Source organism: Rattus norvegicus, chromosome 17 (genome assembly GCF_036323735.1).
Source record: "Rattus norvegicus strain BN/NHsdMcwi chromosome 17, GRCr8, whole genome shotgun sequence".
Classification (NCBI taxonomy): domain Eukaryota; kingdom Metazoa; phylum Chordata; class Mammalia; order Rodentia; family Muridae; genus Rattus; species Rattus norvegicus.
The window spans coordinates 41,994,134-42,009,563 of NC_086035.1; the positions used below are offsets into that span (position 1 = coordinate 41,994,134).

The window sequence follows — 15,430 nt, forward strand, 5'->3', positions numbered from 1 at the left end:
TCTATTCTCACCACTCCCACCCCCGCCCCCACCCCGTTCCCATCTGTCTGCCTCTAGCTCTCCCTCTTGTCCCCACGCTGAATCTGCCTTTTACTCTCTCCTCCCCCAATAAACCTCTTACACTAAAACTGTTACATGGTATTATTTCTCATGGGCACACCTTGGCAGGGCCTGAAAGATAGAGTTTTAAATTACCTCAAAGCTCAGCAACAGGATCTGACTCAGGAAGACAGATTGTTAAAAATGCAGGAGAACTGGTTCAGAGACACTGACCCTCCCGCTTACCACCGGACTGAGTAAACGAGTAATGGGTTTTGTTCTGCCCCTGTGTGTTTGTTCAAGTCCCCTTTGTGCCCTCCAGCCATTGTGTCCTGCAGAGAGTACTCCTGGAATCCGGCTGGCCAAACCTAACCAGATGTGTTTCAGATGCAGATGCCTCATCAACTCTGACAAACTTTTACCCTAAAGGACAATCAGGATCTGTTCTCAGGAGAATGCTTGACCTTTCCCCTCATTTAAACCCTAGAGTCTTAAGAACAATTCTGTGACTTTGAGAGTGTCCCCTTGTGACATTTTTGGTATTTCCTTTTGACATCCCCCCATCTCCTGGAGCTTGTGACTTCTTCCTTTAAACAGCCCTTATCCCAGCCACTCGGGGTCGACACCTCAGTCTCCTGCGTGGGATACGTGTTGGCCCAGAGATCTCCGTAATAGATCTCCGTAATAAACCTCGCCTTTGCGTATGACATCCAAAATGGTCTCTCTGTGTCTGGGGTCCGAGAGTTCCCGAGACTTGAGTAAAGGTCTCTCTTCGGGGATCTTTCAGGCCCACTAAAGATACCCCAGCCCCTCACTGTATTTTATCTTATCACTGTCAATGTCTTCAAAAGCCAAAAGCAATAAATGTTGAGGCAAGTCACCTGTGGTTTTTCAACAAAGCACATTTTATGTATACAAATACTTTTGGCATCTGCATCATCCAGGGTGTCACTATCAGTCATGGCTTGATAAGCTAACTGGAGATCAGGGAAGATATTAAGATTATGGATCTACAGCATGTCGTCATGCTACACATCTTTAATACCATCATTTGGGGACCAGAGCAAAATGAATCTCTGAGTTCCAGGCCAGCCTGGTCACACATCTTTAATCCCATCAAGCAGTGCTACACAGACAGACTGTAGATAGATAGATAGATAGATAGATAGATAGATAGATAGATACATACATACATACATACATACATACACACACGTAGATACATACATACATACACACACGTAGATACATACATAGGTACATAGATGCATAAATACACAGATATATAATATAAATCCTGAATCTATGATGTGGAAAATTTCTCACTGAATTTCCCACTAGTCCAGTTCCTAGTGAAATACAGAGCGACACTCAGTTATTCGTTCATTTATTAAGTCTATTAAGTATTAAAAAACAAAAACAAAAATGCTTTTGTAGGAAAGCAGCAGATCATCATTTGCTCTTTAGAAAGAGTGGATTCTGAAGGTTACTGAACACTTGTGGAAGGAATTGAGAAGGCTCTGTAGAGTGGAGAAAAGTGAAAGTGTAGAACGGAGACAAGTGAATGTTACCAGCTTTATCTCCACCGCTCTCCATGGAATCCTGTTCAGAGAACAGAGGCACTTTCACCCTCCAGACATGAAACTGTTTCCCATCATACACTGTCACTGGCACAGTTCCTTAAAGACCAGCATTCAAATTTCCATAACATACTAGATGATCATAATGACCTAGGACAAATCCAGTGCCCAAGTGGTTGTTGTCTTCTCAAAGTAACGATTATTAAATCAACTGAAACAAGTAATTAAAAAACTTAGATTCAGAATCTCAAAAATAAAAAAACCCAAGAGGGCAAGACATATACACCTTAATCCCAGTACACTGTGGGACAAAAGGCAGAACTCACAGATATAGACCATCCTGCTCTACAAAGCTAGTTGAAGGCCAGCCTAGTCGGTTTTAAAAGGGGAGAAGGGGGAGGGGGATTAAAATCCCTAAATTACCACTTGAGGTGTGGGAAACCACTTTTTTTGTTTATTTTTGTTTTTTGCAGTTACATTACTAGTCCTTTCCCTCGGAAATGGTTCACAATTACAAAGCATACACATCTACTAAAAAATCCTATTTCACCTTCCGTAAATGCTTAACTGTAACCATGCACCAAGGCTTTATATATCCGGGTCTTTAGGTGGATAACTTACTCTAAATAGATGTACAATTTCCATGTAAGAGGGATGTCAGAAAAAGGAATCCAGAGGGAAGCCCCAGCATTAAACAGAATCCTTGCACACCACATACACAAATGCAGCCTCTGATTTTACAGGGAATCTTGTAGCTCACATCCTAACACTATACTTATACAAATACTTGCATGCTTGTGATAAATCTGATAAGTACGTAGAAGTTTAAATTCCTTAGCTGACATATTAAAACCCACTAGTTACGAAAGAACGCTTCAGCTCTTTCTTTGGAAGATTAGTGGCTCTAAAAAGAGCCTTTTAAAGTGGTTGCGTGGATCACAGAACTCCTCAAGCCCTCTCGCCACGAATGCGGCGGGCCAGCTGGATGTCCTTGGGCATGATGGTCACACGCTTGGCGTGGATGGCGCATAGGTTGGTGTCCTCAAACAGACCCACAAGGTAGGCCTCACAGGCCTCCTGCAGCGCCATGACGGCCGAGCTCTGGAAGCGCAGGTCGGTCTTGAAGTCCTGAGCGATCTCGCGCACCAGGCGCTGGAACGGCAGCTTGCGGATCAGCAGTTCGGTCGACTTCTGGTAGCGCCGGATCTCACGCAACGCTACGGTACCCGGACGGTAGCGATGGGGCTTCTTCACGCCACCGGTGGCCGGGGCACTTTTACGGGCAGCCTTGGTGGCCAGCTGCTTGCGCGGAGCCTTGCCGCCGGTGGACTTGCGAGCGGTCTGCTTAGTACGGGCCATGGTAGGAAGAAAAAGATGAAAAGCCGCGAAAGGGTTGCCCTTAAGTACGCTTGCATTTGCGCACGCGCGATACTCGTACCCCGCCTCCCCAGAGAAGCATCCTTATAGGCTGGTCTACTTTTGAAAAATCACGCGCAGTAGTACTATTGGCTGAGGAGTTCAGGTGGTGATTGGTTAATTCTTGTACACTGATAAAACAGATTGGTACATTTTAATGTTTTAATCTGGCACAGCTGAACGTTAAGTTTATGTCTACACCTGTATCTTGTATTGAGCCGCTTAAAAAACATGAGGCAAAGAAATCTTGACATTGAAATGTCATGACCCTAGATATCCCAGAAACCACTCTGAAAAGTATGTTCTTGGGCTGGAGAAATGGCTAAGTGGTTAAGAGCCCCGACTGCTCTTCCAGAGATCCTGAGTTCAATTCCTAACAACCACATGGTGGCTCACGACCATCTGTAAAGAGATCTGATGCCCTCTTCTGGTCTATATGAAAACAGCTACAGTGTACTTATATATAATAAATGAATAAATCTTTAAAAAAAAAAAAAAAAAAAAAGGTAGCATTGAATATCCTAGTAAGATCACCAGTGTAAGGGGAAGCCCTGGGTCCTGCTAAGACTGAACCCCCAGTGAACGCGATTGTTGGGGGGAGGGCGGCAATGGGGGGAGGATGGGGAGGGGAACACCCATAAAGAAGGGGAGGGGGAGGGATTAGGGGGATATTTGCCCGGAAACCGGGAAAGGGAATAACACTCGAAATGTAAATAAGAAATACTCAAGTGAATAATTTTAAAAAAAAAAGTATGTTCTCTATCCTCCTTGGGTTTTATTTTTCGCTTCTGGTGCCGGGAGAGAAAAGTGATAGGTTATTTCTCAGCTGAAGTGAGCCAGATTAGAACACGTGGACGGCAGGTTTGTTGGGAAACTGCTGTTGGTTGATTTCCCCAAGGTCTGAGACCAGTCAAGAGTGGCAGGGAACCAGGAACAGTATGGGCTAGGTCTACTTTGATATGTAAAATATGCACTTGGGTACTTTGTCTAGGACTCAGAAACCAAGCAATATTCTTGCTCCACAGGGGACTGTTTGAAATGACAAAGCAAGCAGCCATATAACCGGAACTACACGTCCACTAGCCTCTGAACGCTGTTGCATTGTAAAGGCTTACCCAGCAATTCCTGTAAAACGCTATGTACTTTCTCCCAATCCCAGACGTTAAGTCTGCTGCTACTGAGAAATAATACTAGGTAAAGTACTGCAAGAACTGACTATAAAAATAAAAACCTGCCGTGTTTCTACGATACCCAATAATTTCTCTGCGGGAACCACAAACCAGTTAAAGATTTAGCCCAACCAGCAAATAGAATTAGTTTGATGCTTTTAAGATTGATATGGGCTTGCAACAAAGTAGGTAAAACCAGGGTTTGGTTACCAACTCTTACATGAACAAGTGATGGCTCTGAAAAGAGCCTTTGGTCTTTCAAAAGATAAAAACGCTTCGCTCACTGGTTTACTTTCCCTTAGGCTTGTGGTGGCTCTCGGTCTTCTTGGGCAGCAGCACAGCCTGGATGTTGGGCAGAACGCCGCCCTGCGCGATGGTCACGCGGCCCAACAGCTTGTTGAGCTCCTCATCGTTGCGGATGGCCAGCTGCAGGTGGCGCGGGATGATGCGCGTCTTCTTGTTGTCCCTCGCCGCATTGCCCGCCAGCTCCAGGATTTCGGCCGTCAGGTACTCCAGTACGGCCGCCAGGTACACCGGGGCGCCGGCGCCCACGCGCTCCGAGTAGTTTCCCTTGCGCAACAGACGGTGCACGCGGCCCACGGGGAACTGCAGGCCGGCCCGGGAGGAGCGGGTCTTGGCCTTGGCGCGAGCCTTGCCTCCCTGCTTGCCGCGACCAGACATTTCACCTCTTTAAAAGAAATATTAGGTGTAAAGTGAAGCAGCCACAGCACTAAACTTATACTCAACTCCTGGCGCGAAAAACGGAGTGATTTTATTGGCTACTCATACAGCTTTTTTAACCTAAGCCAATAGTATCGTGGATTTGAAAGATACATATTTTGATTGGACAGTTCGTGCATGACGTCTCAGAATCTCCGAACAAGAACAGCTACAGCTTTGTTTAAATAGCAGGAAGAACCCGAGAACTCCCAACAACTCTTTCTGTTCTTTCTTGGTGTTCACACTCTGTTGACGATGCCTGAGCCCGCCAAGTCCGCTCCCGCCCCGAAGAAGGGCTCCAAGAAGGCTGTGACCAAGGCCCAGAAGAAGGACGGCAAGAAGCGCAAGCGCAGCCGCAAGGAGAGCTACTCGGTGTACGTGTACAAGGTGCTGAAGCAAGTGCACCCGGATACCGGAATCTCTTCCAAGGCCATGGGCATCATGAACTCGTTCGTGAACGACATCTTCGAGCGCATCGCGGGAGAGGCGTCGCGCCTGGCGCATTACAACAAGCGCTCGACCATCACGTCCCGGGAGATCCAGACGGCCGTGCGCCTGCTGCTGCCCGGGGAGCTGGCCAAGCACGCGGTGTCCGAGGGCACCAAGGCAGTCACCAAGTACACCAGCTCCAAGTGAGCCCACAGAGCTCACAACAGATCCAAAGGCTCTTTTCAGAGCCACTAAGATTTCAAAATTAGAGCTTTACTACTGCCTTAGTAACTACTGGCAAATAAGCCCTCACAAGGTGTAGGACTATTTTAAGATTCATTTACTAGCGTATGGAATACACAATATCCCATCACCAGTGTTTCTGCGTGGGCTATTTAATGGTTTGAATTCCACCTTTAAGTGGAATGTGCTTAATAAAACAAACTCCAAACAAAAGGCTATTCTCAAAGCCTCCTAGATATGTCAATAGGTCTGGTAACCTTGATTATGAAACTGAGGTGAAACAAAGAATACAGTGTTTGATTGGAACATAATGATATTTGGTGGCTCGCTTTTTGGATACAATGTATCCTGCTTAGTCAACTTTAAGTTTTAACCTCTATCAGGTTCCCTCCACTTCTAGCACTTAATGAAATATGACTACAAAATAAAGACTTGAAAGCAGGATATGTATCCCATATCAGAATTATCAAGTTGTCAGAGGCTTGAAGCACAATAAATTTCTCTTGCTGTCACTGTCAGGCCTCAACTATTTCTTGATTTCGGGAATTTTATGCAGTATATCTTCTATTTAGGATTAGGAAATGCTCCCAGATGGAATAATTTAGAACTTGTGTGTTCAGTATAATGGTTAACAGTTGAGGAAGGCAGTCTGAGTCTCAGGGAAGTCTCTATAATCTATGACTTTAATGAGGCTCTGGACTGGCAGTTTGGCTAATCCTCTGTGTCAGAGTTCTTCAACCGGTCCTGTGAACACAGTTCAACTTCCTCTCATGTTTAGAGACATTCTAGATCCTCTACCTCTGTGTTTCCCCTCAGCCTCCACCTGAAGCCATGTAAGGCCTTTACAGGACTCCGCTGACTTAACTAGATCTAACAAATTAATTAGGAAAAGACTAAATAAAAGGAAAAACTTGCTCCTGTGTAAGACACTAGCATTCAGGTAGCATTCAGCCTAGCATTTGGGTAAATGTATTTAAAAATGTACAGAGTACTGTTGGCTTTGATTTTAATACTTTTTCTTTAAAAAGTTATTTTTAAATATGTGCATGTCTTTCTGTATGTATGGATCTCCTGGAACTGGAGTTACATGAAGTTGTGAACCACCCAACTAGGCAGTGAGCACTGAACTCTGGTGCTCTACAAAAGCAGTACTCTCTTAACTACCACCAAGGCACCTCTAGCTCCAATTTTCAATATTTTTAATATTTCTCATAGCCCCATTTGTGGTCAAATAAAAATTAAAATTGTTTAAGGGTAGATCTTAAACCTACAAAACCATACACAGAACCTAACTACTTTCCACAGCCCAGACCACTCATCCAAACCAACGTCATCTGCAAACTGAATTGTTGTAGCAAACTCATTACTAGTTTTCCTTGACACTAGTTTCCATCAAACATCTATACTCATTGTTTTTAAATTTAACTCTTGCCTATTCACAGCTCAAACCCCTGCAATAGTTCTCACCTCACCCACCTCAATGAGAGCAAACTCCAACAAAATGAACAAAGAACCCCTCATTCATTCATTAAGAGCACTGTCTGCTTTTCCAGAGCACCCGGGAACCATTCCTAGCACACACACATGGTGGTAGCATACTACTGCCTTAAAGCCCAGTTTCAGGGGATCCAGCACCATCTTTCTAGCTCTCTTGGGCACATGGTGCACAAACACCCATACATATACATTTAACGTATACATACCTATAAATTCCAGAACACAGAACAATACCTGACTGTACGCGAAGGGTCTGAAGGTACCTGGAAGAGAATGGGGGACAAGGGACGCGAAAAAGGATGCCAAGAGTCTGATCAAGGCGACAATTTTATTTTTCCCCAAAGCTGAATTTAAACCATTACATGGGTAACAGAGGGAGGGGGGAAATAAGAAACATTTATGCAGGCCAAGGACACAGTATTTGTGTGGTCAGGGAATCGGCTGATGTTGACAGGATGTCAGAAAAGTCACAAGTTTGTCATATCTATTAGTCAGCAGGATGTTGGTTTTAGCTTTATCATATCATTCATCCTGACCACCAGATTTGTATTAGTCTTCTGCAGCTGGGTGGGGATTTTCCATGAACCCAGTCATACTTAATTTTAACATCAACAATGGAGGGCTTCAAGGGAATCGCTCCCAACACCTGACATGTGTCCTGTTCAGTTTTTTTTTTTTTCAAGCCTCAAATTTTTTTCTCCCTCAAACAAGTTCTTGACCTCCAATAATGTATGATTCCCAGCACTCAGGAGGCAAAGGCAGAGGGGATCTGAGTTTGAGTCCAGCCTGGTCAACAGAGTGAGTTCAAGGGCAGCCAGAGCTTCACAAAGAAATCCTGTCTCAAAAAATAAAGAAGAAAAAAAAAAAAAAAAGAAAAAGAAAAAGCCCAGCCAGAAGGCTGAACAAAGAGTAGAAGTGATTGCTGCAAAGCCAGTTAAGCTGAGTTGGATCCCTGGGTGGAAGGAGACCCAAATCCTTTAAGTCATCCACTCGCACACTAACACACACACACACACACACACACACACACACACACACACACACGCACGCACAGAGAGAGAGAGGAAATGAATGCTAAATAAATATCACAGTAACACCCTGAATTCTCTTTTGATTTCATAGAATAACCATACAATTGGATTGCTGCCTATGAAGAAAAGTATGTTTTCTGTTGAGTTTTTCTTTTGCCTCTTTTGCCTTTTTTAAGGTATCAGGACATTTAGCCCCAAACTTTGCGGTGTACAGTACTTTCAAATCTTACCACTCCTAGCTGAAACCAAATTCCTGAAGATACAAACCTAAGACCACATTGAAAATGTCAAAACTGCCTATACTGTCTTAGATTTTAATTAGACATCCAACGTGGATGCCCTTCTACATGTGAACGAAGTTGAAAGGTTCCCATAAAATTATATACTAAAACTACCAATGTTTTTATACTTTACATAATGCCCAACTTTAATAAGCATTCCTTCTTTAATAAGCAGACACCTGTCCTCCACCATGAGTACCAGAGAATCCCACACCGATTGGGTCTCCAGGACACGCAAGGCGACATTCTTTGAAGCCGGATATCCCCACTCTGCGCAGACGCGCCAAAGTACTGAAGGAACCAGCCACCGTCGGTGCTGTGCACTCACTACCGACCCATGCCTTTATCCCAGCTGTGCATCCGCTAGCTCTCGCGCTTTGTCCTTGCAACCCGCACCGCTTAAAGCCTGGAAGAGTATCTTTAAAGGAGGCTTTATCCTTCCAACTCCTTCTCGAATTTAAATAGAATTATCAACGTACATCATAAATATTCTAGTTGAGACGTCCTGAATAACACCGCTAATCATAAAACTTCAAAAGTTAAACGAATCATGCTCGCCCTTTTAATAGGAAAAGGTGGGCGGCCCTGAAAAGGGCCTTTGGTTTTGTGAGATCAGACGACAGACGAGAGTCCCTTAACCGCCAAAGCCGTAGAGGGTGCGGCCCTGCCGTTTGAGCGCGTAGACCACATCCATGGCAGTGACGGTCTTGCGCTTGGCGTGCTCCGTGTAGGTGACCGCGTCGCGGATCACGTTCTCCAGGAACACCTTCAGCACACCGCGGGTCTCCTCGTAGATGAGACCGGAGATGCGCTTCACTCCTCCGCGCCGGGCCAGGCGGCGGATGGCGGGCTTAGTGATGCCCTGGATGTTGTCGCGCAGAACTTTGCGATGACGCTTAGCGCCGCCTTTGCCCAGGCCCTTACCGCCTTTACCACGTCCAGACATCTCTACAAAGCTGGAGAGCAGACCTCAACAGAATGGAAGGTACAGGCACATTCCTTATATGCAGGGTGTTCGGACCTAATTGAAGACTGAACCCTCTCGCCCCGCCCCTAGCACGGTTCATGCCTAATGACGTCACCAACGTTCGTTGTTCTCGCTCCTTTACCTGGGTCCTTTGTCCTCAAACAGGACTTTCCGGCCATTTTATCTAGTTCAGACTAAAGAATTTCTTTAACAATGCACATTTGTCACTTGGGACATATTTAGAGAGACAGCAGCTCTTTAGTGAGCCAAGCTATCACAAATGTTGATGTAGGGTGCATGTGAGATCTGCTTCCCTTGCTTTTATTTCCTGCTGTAAAGAACTAAACACTGGAGAAAACAGCACCATTTTCTTCCACTATTTCGACTTCAGGACAAGCCTGATTGCAAAGTCTTGCTTCCGCAAGGTAAATGTGTGGGTGGTCACTAAGACTTATCACTTAAGCACAGTGCTGGGGACTGTCTGTGCTGTTTTCTCCTTCGACGAATTATTTACTAGTATGTTAATGTTTGCTACTCTGGTCCAAATTTGGCTTTTTCCTTGATTCAATAACATTATTCTCAATAAATAGCACCCTTTGGGTAGACAAAGTTAGAAGGTGCCTTCTTGCAGGCCTTTGTCTGAAGTAGTTATAGAACAGCAACTGCAAATACAGTTAAGGGTAATATCAAGAGGTCCTCTCTACTAGCTAGCAGAGTGGCGCAGCGGAAGCGTGCTGGGCCCATAACCCAGAGGTCGATGGATCGAAACCATCCTCTGCTATGTGATGGTCTATGTTTTTTTCCCTTTCCAAGTTAAGTTCGTTTTGTAGTTAGATCTCGGCAAAACGGAACTGAAACTTTCATGGACGCTCAAGTAGTAACTAATGTGTTCTCTTGATAATAAGTCATATTTACTTTGGCTAATCTTTGCTCTATAAAGCCTTAAATTCCTAAACGAAGACGAATACAAAGGTAAGAGCGGAGGAAAAATTCAGTTTCTTCCATACATAATTCATAAAGCCTTATTTTTTCAAAAGTCTGGTGATAAATTAGAAGTACAGTGAAAAGTCCCTGTAGATATTCTTTGCAATTACCAGAGTCTTAATCTTGACAGCAGTAGGTAGTGTTTTGAGAAAAGTGTGCCACTGAGGGAAAATGTGGGGTCTACAGTTGAAGTCTATCAGAAAACTACTTCTCCTACTGACATTAGTCCTGCAATTCTCTACTTTCCCGTATATAAATCTTTTTGCTAAGCTATTGCTATTCTCTACATTTATTTTTCAAGTTTCGTACTCACTGTCTTTTTTTATTTCTCTCACAGGAAGGATTCCTGTTCAAATTGTTCAAATACTGTCCTAGAAGTTAAAACTCAGAAAAAACACATTAAGTAGCCTAGAATCTATACAGGGACTTTGGTGACCTTTGTTTTGAGTGACCTTGATGTGCTCCTCTTCCTCTACCAACAAGGTTTACTGTGTCTTTTTGAAATAGTTCTTCCGAACCTCAAAGGCCTCTCTCTCCTGTTAGGCTAGAAAGATGGAAGACTTTACTTCTTCTCAGGGAGGACTGAAGGTCAAGATCAGCCCTTAAAAATGATTGACAGAACCACCTAGTAGCCTTTTTTTTTTTTTTTTTTTTTTTGCTTCAGACAAAAAATAAAATTTAAGAACTTACTTTGTGAGCTGTGCGAATAAAACCAATTGTTGATCTCAGCCCCATAACCATCCCCTCGTTCAGTGACTTGGGGAAGTCCTCCCATAACTCTGCATGCATGTGCAGTTAGGATTGCAGGAAAGATTACAATATAGGGAAAGACGGTCACAAAGATGAAGACTGGAGAAGTCTCTCTTGTCCTCTCCTCTTTGGTGACAGACATTCTTCTCTCCAGCTGAGAGCCACTGGAGTGTGTATCTGCTATGCTAGTCTAGTAAAGTCCATCGAACAGGAGTCAGAATAGCTCCAAGGACCTGGTTGCCCGGTGACCACATGCTTATTGGTTACAAATTAAATGCTACATTAAATATGCTACCAGCATGGATCATACTGACTTCCTGCCTCAGGAATGTAGAATAAAATTACCACCCAGGAGCTATGTGAACATTCCCAGGTTGTACTTTTTAGAGTATGGCCAAGGGTCATCACCATGGCACTTATCCACAGAACTGAAAATTAAATCAAGCCATTCTGCTCCCATAGCTTTGTCCTGGTGTTAGGGAGTTTGTAACTACTGGGAAAAGGCCACAGATTCAATCTGATTATAATTACAAAATTTATTGATTAGCTGCTAACAGGACAAACAATCTCTGAGCTAAATTTGAGGTTGCCAGGAGGGAAGGCTACAGGAAAAGAGTTCCAAAGGGGAAACTTCCAAGACCTTTAATATCTATACAAGCAAGCAAAAACTGTTCTATTCTGCCAAGTTGAGTGGTTAAGCCAACTCAAGGCCATCTGTGGGCATCTGTGTAAGCAAGTTCCAGAAGCAAAAAAGAAGTTAGTCATATAATAACATAGTCACACAGGGGTCTACATTTTTGAATGGGGTTCATTGAATCAGGGTTATTGAGACTTGTGGACCGGAGTCAGAGACAAGCAGCTAGATGGATGGCTAGCATAAAATAGTTTCTTTCACCATCACACTGGCATCTATACACCAGGTAAGTGATTGCTAGACAGCCAAGAAGAGCATTCTATGGAAAAGAAAACAACAGAGGTGCACATGAGAGCTTAACACTTCTAACTACAAAAATTCAGTATGGGATAATAGGAAGGTGAGGGAGGCGGTTCTGAAAATAGAAGACTGCACTCAGATCATCTCTTCAACCACTGGAAATGGCATGAAACACTAGAACACAAGACACCTAATATAGGCTATATGGAATTGTTCTGATGTGTTCATTTGGGGCTGTCTATATTAAACTATGCAAGAGTGATCATCTTAAATTGGGCATTTCTACATTAATATTTCATACACAGACTTAGGCAAACAGACCTTAAATACACACATTTCAGCCTCCCAAGTGTTCCTCCATCCCATACAACAAAAACAATGGGGATAGCTGTTTGCTGGGTTGCAGTTTTTTAATTAAAATGTAATAATATCATTTCCCCATCCCTCCTCACCCTCCAACTCCTCCCATGCATACCTCAATCCCTATGAAATTCATGAGCTCTATCATCATCATCATTATTACAAATATAAGTATATACACAAATACAACCTGCTGAGTCTATTTAATTACACTTTTTTTTTTTGCAACAGCAGAAATAAAAGTCTTGAAGACTAATAAGACTTCCATCAACAATTCTCACCAGCTGTGCCACCATTTTCCTTGATGGTTAAGCTGCAAGTGACATCTGAGCATCTACGCAGCTTTTCAAGAAATCGCTGACTCTGGGAAGAAAGAACATTCTGTTGTGGGGTGTTCACCAGAAAAGACTTCTCAGACATGGGTTTTAGCCAAATAGAAAGTCCTTCTTAGCCAGCCAGTGACTACACTGTGTGTTCCAGATCACTGGTGAGGCCCTGAGCCTTTCTCTGGGTTAGCTTTTAAGCACAAAAATCATGTGAGATACTTCAATTGACAAGAACAGTTAGCTAGAAGCAGAACTACAGAAGCCAGAAAACAAGGGTGATACATTTAGGGACTCCCAAAACTATGGACTTTGATGGATTGAGGTTTTGTTTTAGTTTTGACAGGTAGTGCCACCTATTACAGCCGGAATGGCATTTCAATCATGAAGTCAGTTGTGCTAAGGTCTCAGGGCCTGTTACATACCAAAATCACCTTCCACAGTACCAAAGGATGTGTCCGTGTGAACAAAGCTCACCTGACAGGCGATTGTGGGATTCCAGAACAAAAGTGTGTAAAGAATTCATGTTTCTATTTCATTCTTCCTATTTTCCAGATGTTATTCTTCTGACAGGAAAGAAAGGCTGTGTAAAAGGCTCCCTTTCTGAACTCCAGTAATTGCTTTTAGTAATCATGAAACCATCGTGAATTCTATGAATGTTTCTTCTCTAAAATTGTTATAATACCTTTTTTATTCATAAGTGTAAAACGTGGTAATAGTCAAAATGGTTTGTATTCCTAACTTTAGGTCTTTTCACTTATTAATGAAAGCTAATTTACAAATAGCAATTGATGATCTTGGACCTGTCAAGAAACTAGAGGATCTCAAAAAAAAAAAAAAAAAAAAAGTACTGTTTTCTCTTTGAAATGAACAGTATGTATCTTGAAAAGTGCTGTGGCACCAAGTTATAAGAATCAACGAAAGTAGAACGTGGGAGGGTGGCTTTGTTACACCAGAGGGTCTGCAAGTAATGAATTTGTGAATGACGAGCATTAATAGGGAAGCAGTTTACAATACCGAAATAACTCAGTCCCAATTTTTTCTAAATCTGACCCTATGGTCCCGAATAATCCATAGACTCTCCTGGTGTGGACTGCATTGCCTTCTATAATGTGGAGCGCCCAGCAGACAGTTCCTTTCGCTTCCTAAATGTTGTGGCCAGGAACTGTTCCTGTGACCACGTGGCCTAATGGATAAGGCGTCTGACTTCGGATCAGAAGATTGAGGGTTCGAATCCCTTCGTGGTTAGCAACACTTTTTTCTTCCTTCCCTCTGATTTCTGTAAGTTAAATTGTGACGTACGGTCAAAAAATAAAAGAAAACTTCATTTCCCGGGTTTTCCGAAATTCTTATTTGTTTCAATCAAAAGGAAAGAGGAGACCATTTTCGAACACCGTAAAGCAGTGGTTCTCAATGCTGAGATCTTTTAATATAGTCAATTCTTTATATTGGGGTGATCCCCAATCATAAAATTATTTCGTTACTACTTCATAACTGTAATTTTCTTACTGTTATAAACCTTAATGTAAATATCCTGATCAATGCAAGATATTTGATATGCAACTCCCACTCCGGGGGGCGGGGGGCGCGGTCCCCAGGTTGAGAAATACTGCGAAGAACTGAGCTGGAGGAAGACAAGAATCAACTGAAGTGAGGCCTTCGGGTATCTTGGACTGATTCTCCCAGGGTCAAGAAGCACATACCATACACATGCCTGCCGCATCATGCCTAGGAGAAATGGGATTCTGGTCCAAGAAAATAAAAACGTGCCTGAATCAAAGTATTCCCCTTTTTCTCCTCTTTCTATTGCACAGAAGAAAAGGCATGTTCCATCCATGAAATACCACAGAGGAAAACTGAAAAAGAAGAAAAATCTCGGACACCCTGAGTGGTCATCAGATGCTAGAGATTTGTCCCAAAATCAGAAATTATATTATTTTTAATATATTATATTTATAATATTTACACCCTTTGATAAATATGTGAGACATGTTGTTTTAAAGCGGGGGTTCAGAAACACGCATGCTCTGAAGCTCTTTAGAGATGCATGGAAAGTGAATGGAGATGGGGAAGATAGAAAGGAAAGCAGTAAAAAGTGGGAGGGAAGGAAACAAGGGGAGGGGAAGAGGAGAGTGGGAAAGGGACGAAGGGACCGCAAACAAGCCATCGTCGGTTGATAGTACCAGTGTAAAATAATAGCGCTAACAAATGACTAAATGTCCTAAACACAGACCCAACCCATCCCACCCCGACTCCATGTGATGACTACTTCTTTCCTACCTATAGGTATAGTCTTAAATTATTGTTTCAACTAGATAAAAAGACTAGTTCAAGAATAGTTGCTGAATCAACTGATTCACCACGACATTTTGCCTCCTTCGTTGCAATAAACGAATAAATTCCATTTTGCCTAACTGAGGGTATGTTTCTGTTGGTCGTTGTTTTATAGAGGAAAATAATTAAATCAAGTGAAATGTTCAGTGAAAGGTCAGACAGCGAAAGGGGTCACAGGTCCCGGGTTCCATCTCCCAAACCGTAGGATCCTTCAACCACATGCCTTGCCGTTTACCCAAGAAAGTTGGAAAGTGCTGCTCACAGAAACTTGCTTATGAATATCTACGAAATTCATCTATAGCTTCCGTAATGCAAATGCCGCTCCAGGCTTTTGTGGACCCTGAGCATCTTTCTCACAGTTCCCATAGCCTAG

The 15,430-nt window shown here is 43.1% G+C and overlaps 3 protein-coding genes, 1 long non-coding RNA gene and 2 other non-coding genes across 6 annotated transcripts; 4 read left to right on the top strand and 2 right to left on the bottom strand.

Annotated features, from left to right (window-relative positions):
• Window positions 1–2,082: 2,082 nt before the first annotated feature.
• Window positions 2,083–2,995, bottom strand: Hist1h2ail1 (histone cluster 1 H2a family member I like 1). The gene has a single exon (NM_001013056.2). The coding sequence runs from the start codon at window positions 2,976–2,978 to the stop codon at window positions 2,568–2,570; it is 411 nt and encodes a 136-aa protein (NP_001013074.1). The 5' UTR covers window positions 2,979–2,995; the 3' UTR covers window positions 2,083–2,567.
• A 1,438-nt stretch (window positions 2,996–4,433) lies between these two features.
• H2ac10 (H2A clustered histone 10) lies at window positions 4,434–4,922 on the bottom strand. Its single transcript, NM_001408987.1, has one exon. It carries the CDS (start codon window positions 4,883–4,885, stop codon window positions 4,493–4,495), a length of 393 nt encoding a protein of 130 aa, NP_001395916.1. The 5' UTR covers window positions 4,886–4,922; the 3' UTR covers window positions 4,434–4,492.
• Window positions 4,923–5,135: 213 nt separating this feature from the next.
• Window positions 5,136–6,104, top strand: Hist1h2bg (histone cluster 1, H2bg). Its single transcript, NM_022647.3, has one exon. The coding sequence runs from the start codon at window positions 5,180–5,182 to the stop codon at window positions 5,558–5,560; it is 381 nt and encodes a 126-aa protein (NP_072173.2). The 5' UTR covers window positions 5,136–5,179; the 3' UTR covers window positions 5,561–6,104.
• A 3,305-nt stretch (window positions 6,105–9,409) lies between these two features.
• LOC134482712 (uncharacterized) lies at window positions 9,410–14,059 on the top strand. Its single transcript, XR_010059173.1, has 2 exons — window positions 9,410–9,797; window positions 12,632–14,059. It is a non-coding gene; the product is annotated as an uncharacterized LOC134482712 (long non-coding RNA).
• On the top strand, window positions 10,082–10,153 carry Trnam-cau4 (transfer RNA methionine (anticodon CAU) 4). Its single transcript has one exon. It is a non-coding gene; the product is annotated as a tRNA-Met (tRNA).
• Window positions 13,899–13,971, top strand: Trnar-ucg3 (transfer RNA arginine (anticodon UCG) 3). The gene has a single exon. It is a non-coding gene; the product is annotated as a tRNA-Arg (tRNA).
• Window positions 14,060–15,430: the final 1,371 nt, after the last annotated feature.

What these genes read in the sequence shown, in the direction of transcription:
- Hist1h2ail1 (NM_001013056.2), bottom strand. Translation starts at nt 2,978, where the DNA reads ATGGCCCGTACTAAGCAGACCGCTCGCAAGTCCACCGGCGGCAAGGCT.
- H2ac10 (NM_001408987.1), bottom strand. Translation starts at nt 4,885, where the DNA reads ATGTCTGGTCGCGGCAAGCAGGGAGGCAAGGCTCGCGCCAAGGCCAAG.
- Hist1h2bg (NM_022647.3), top strand. Translation starts at nt 5,180, where the DNA reads ATGCCTGAGCCCGCCAAGTCCGCTCCCGCCCCGAAGAAGGGCTCCAAG.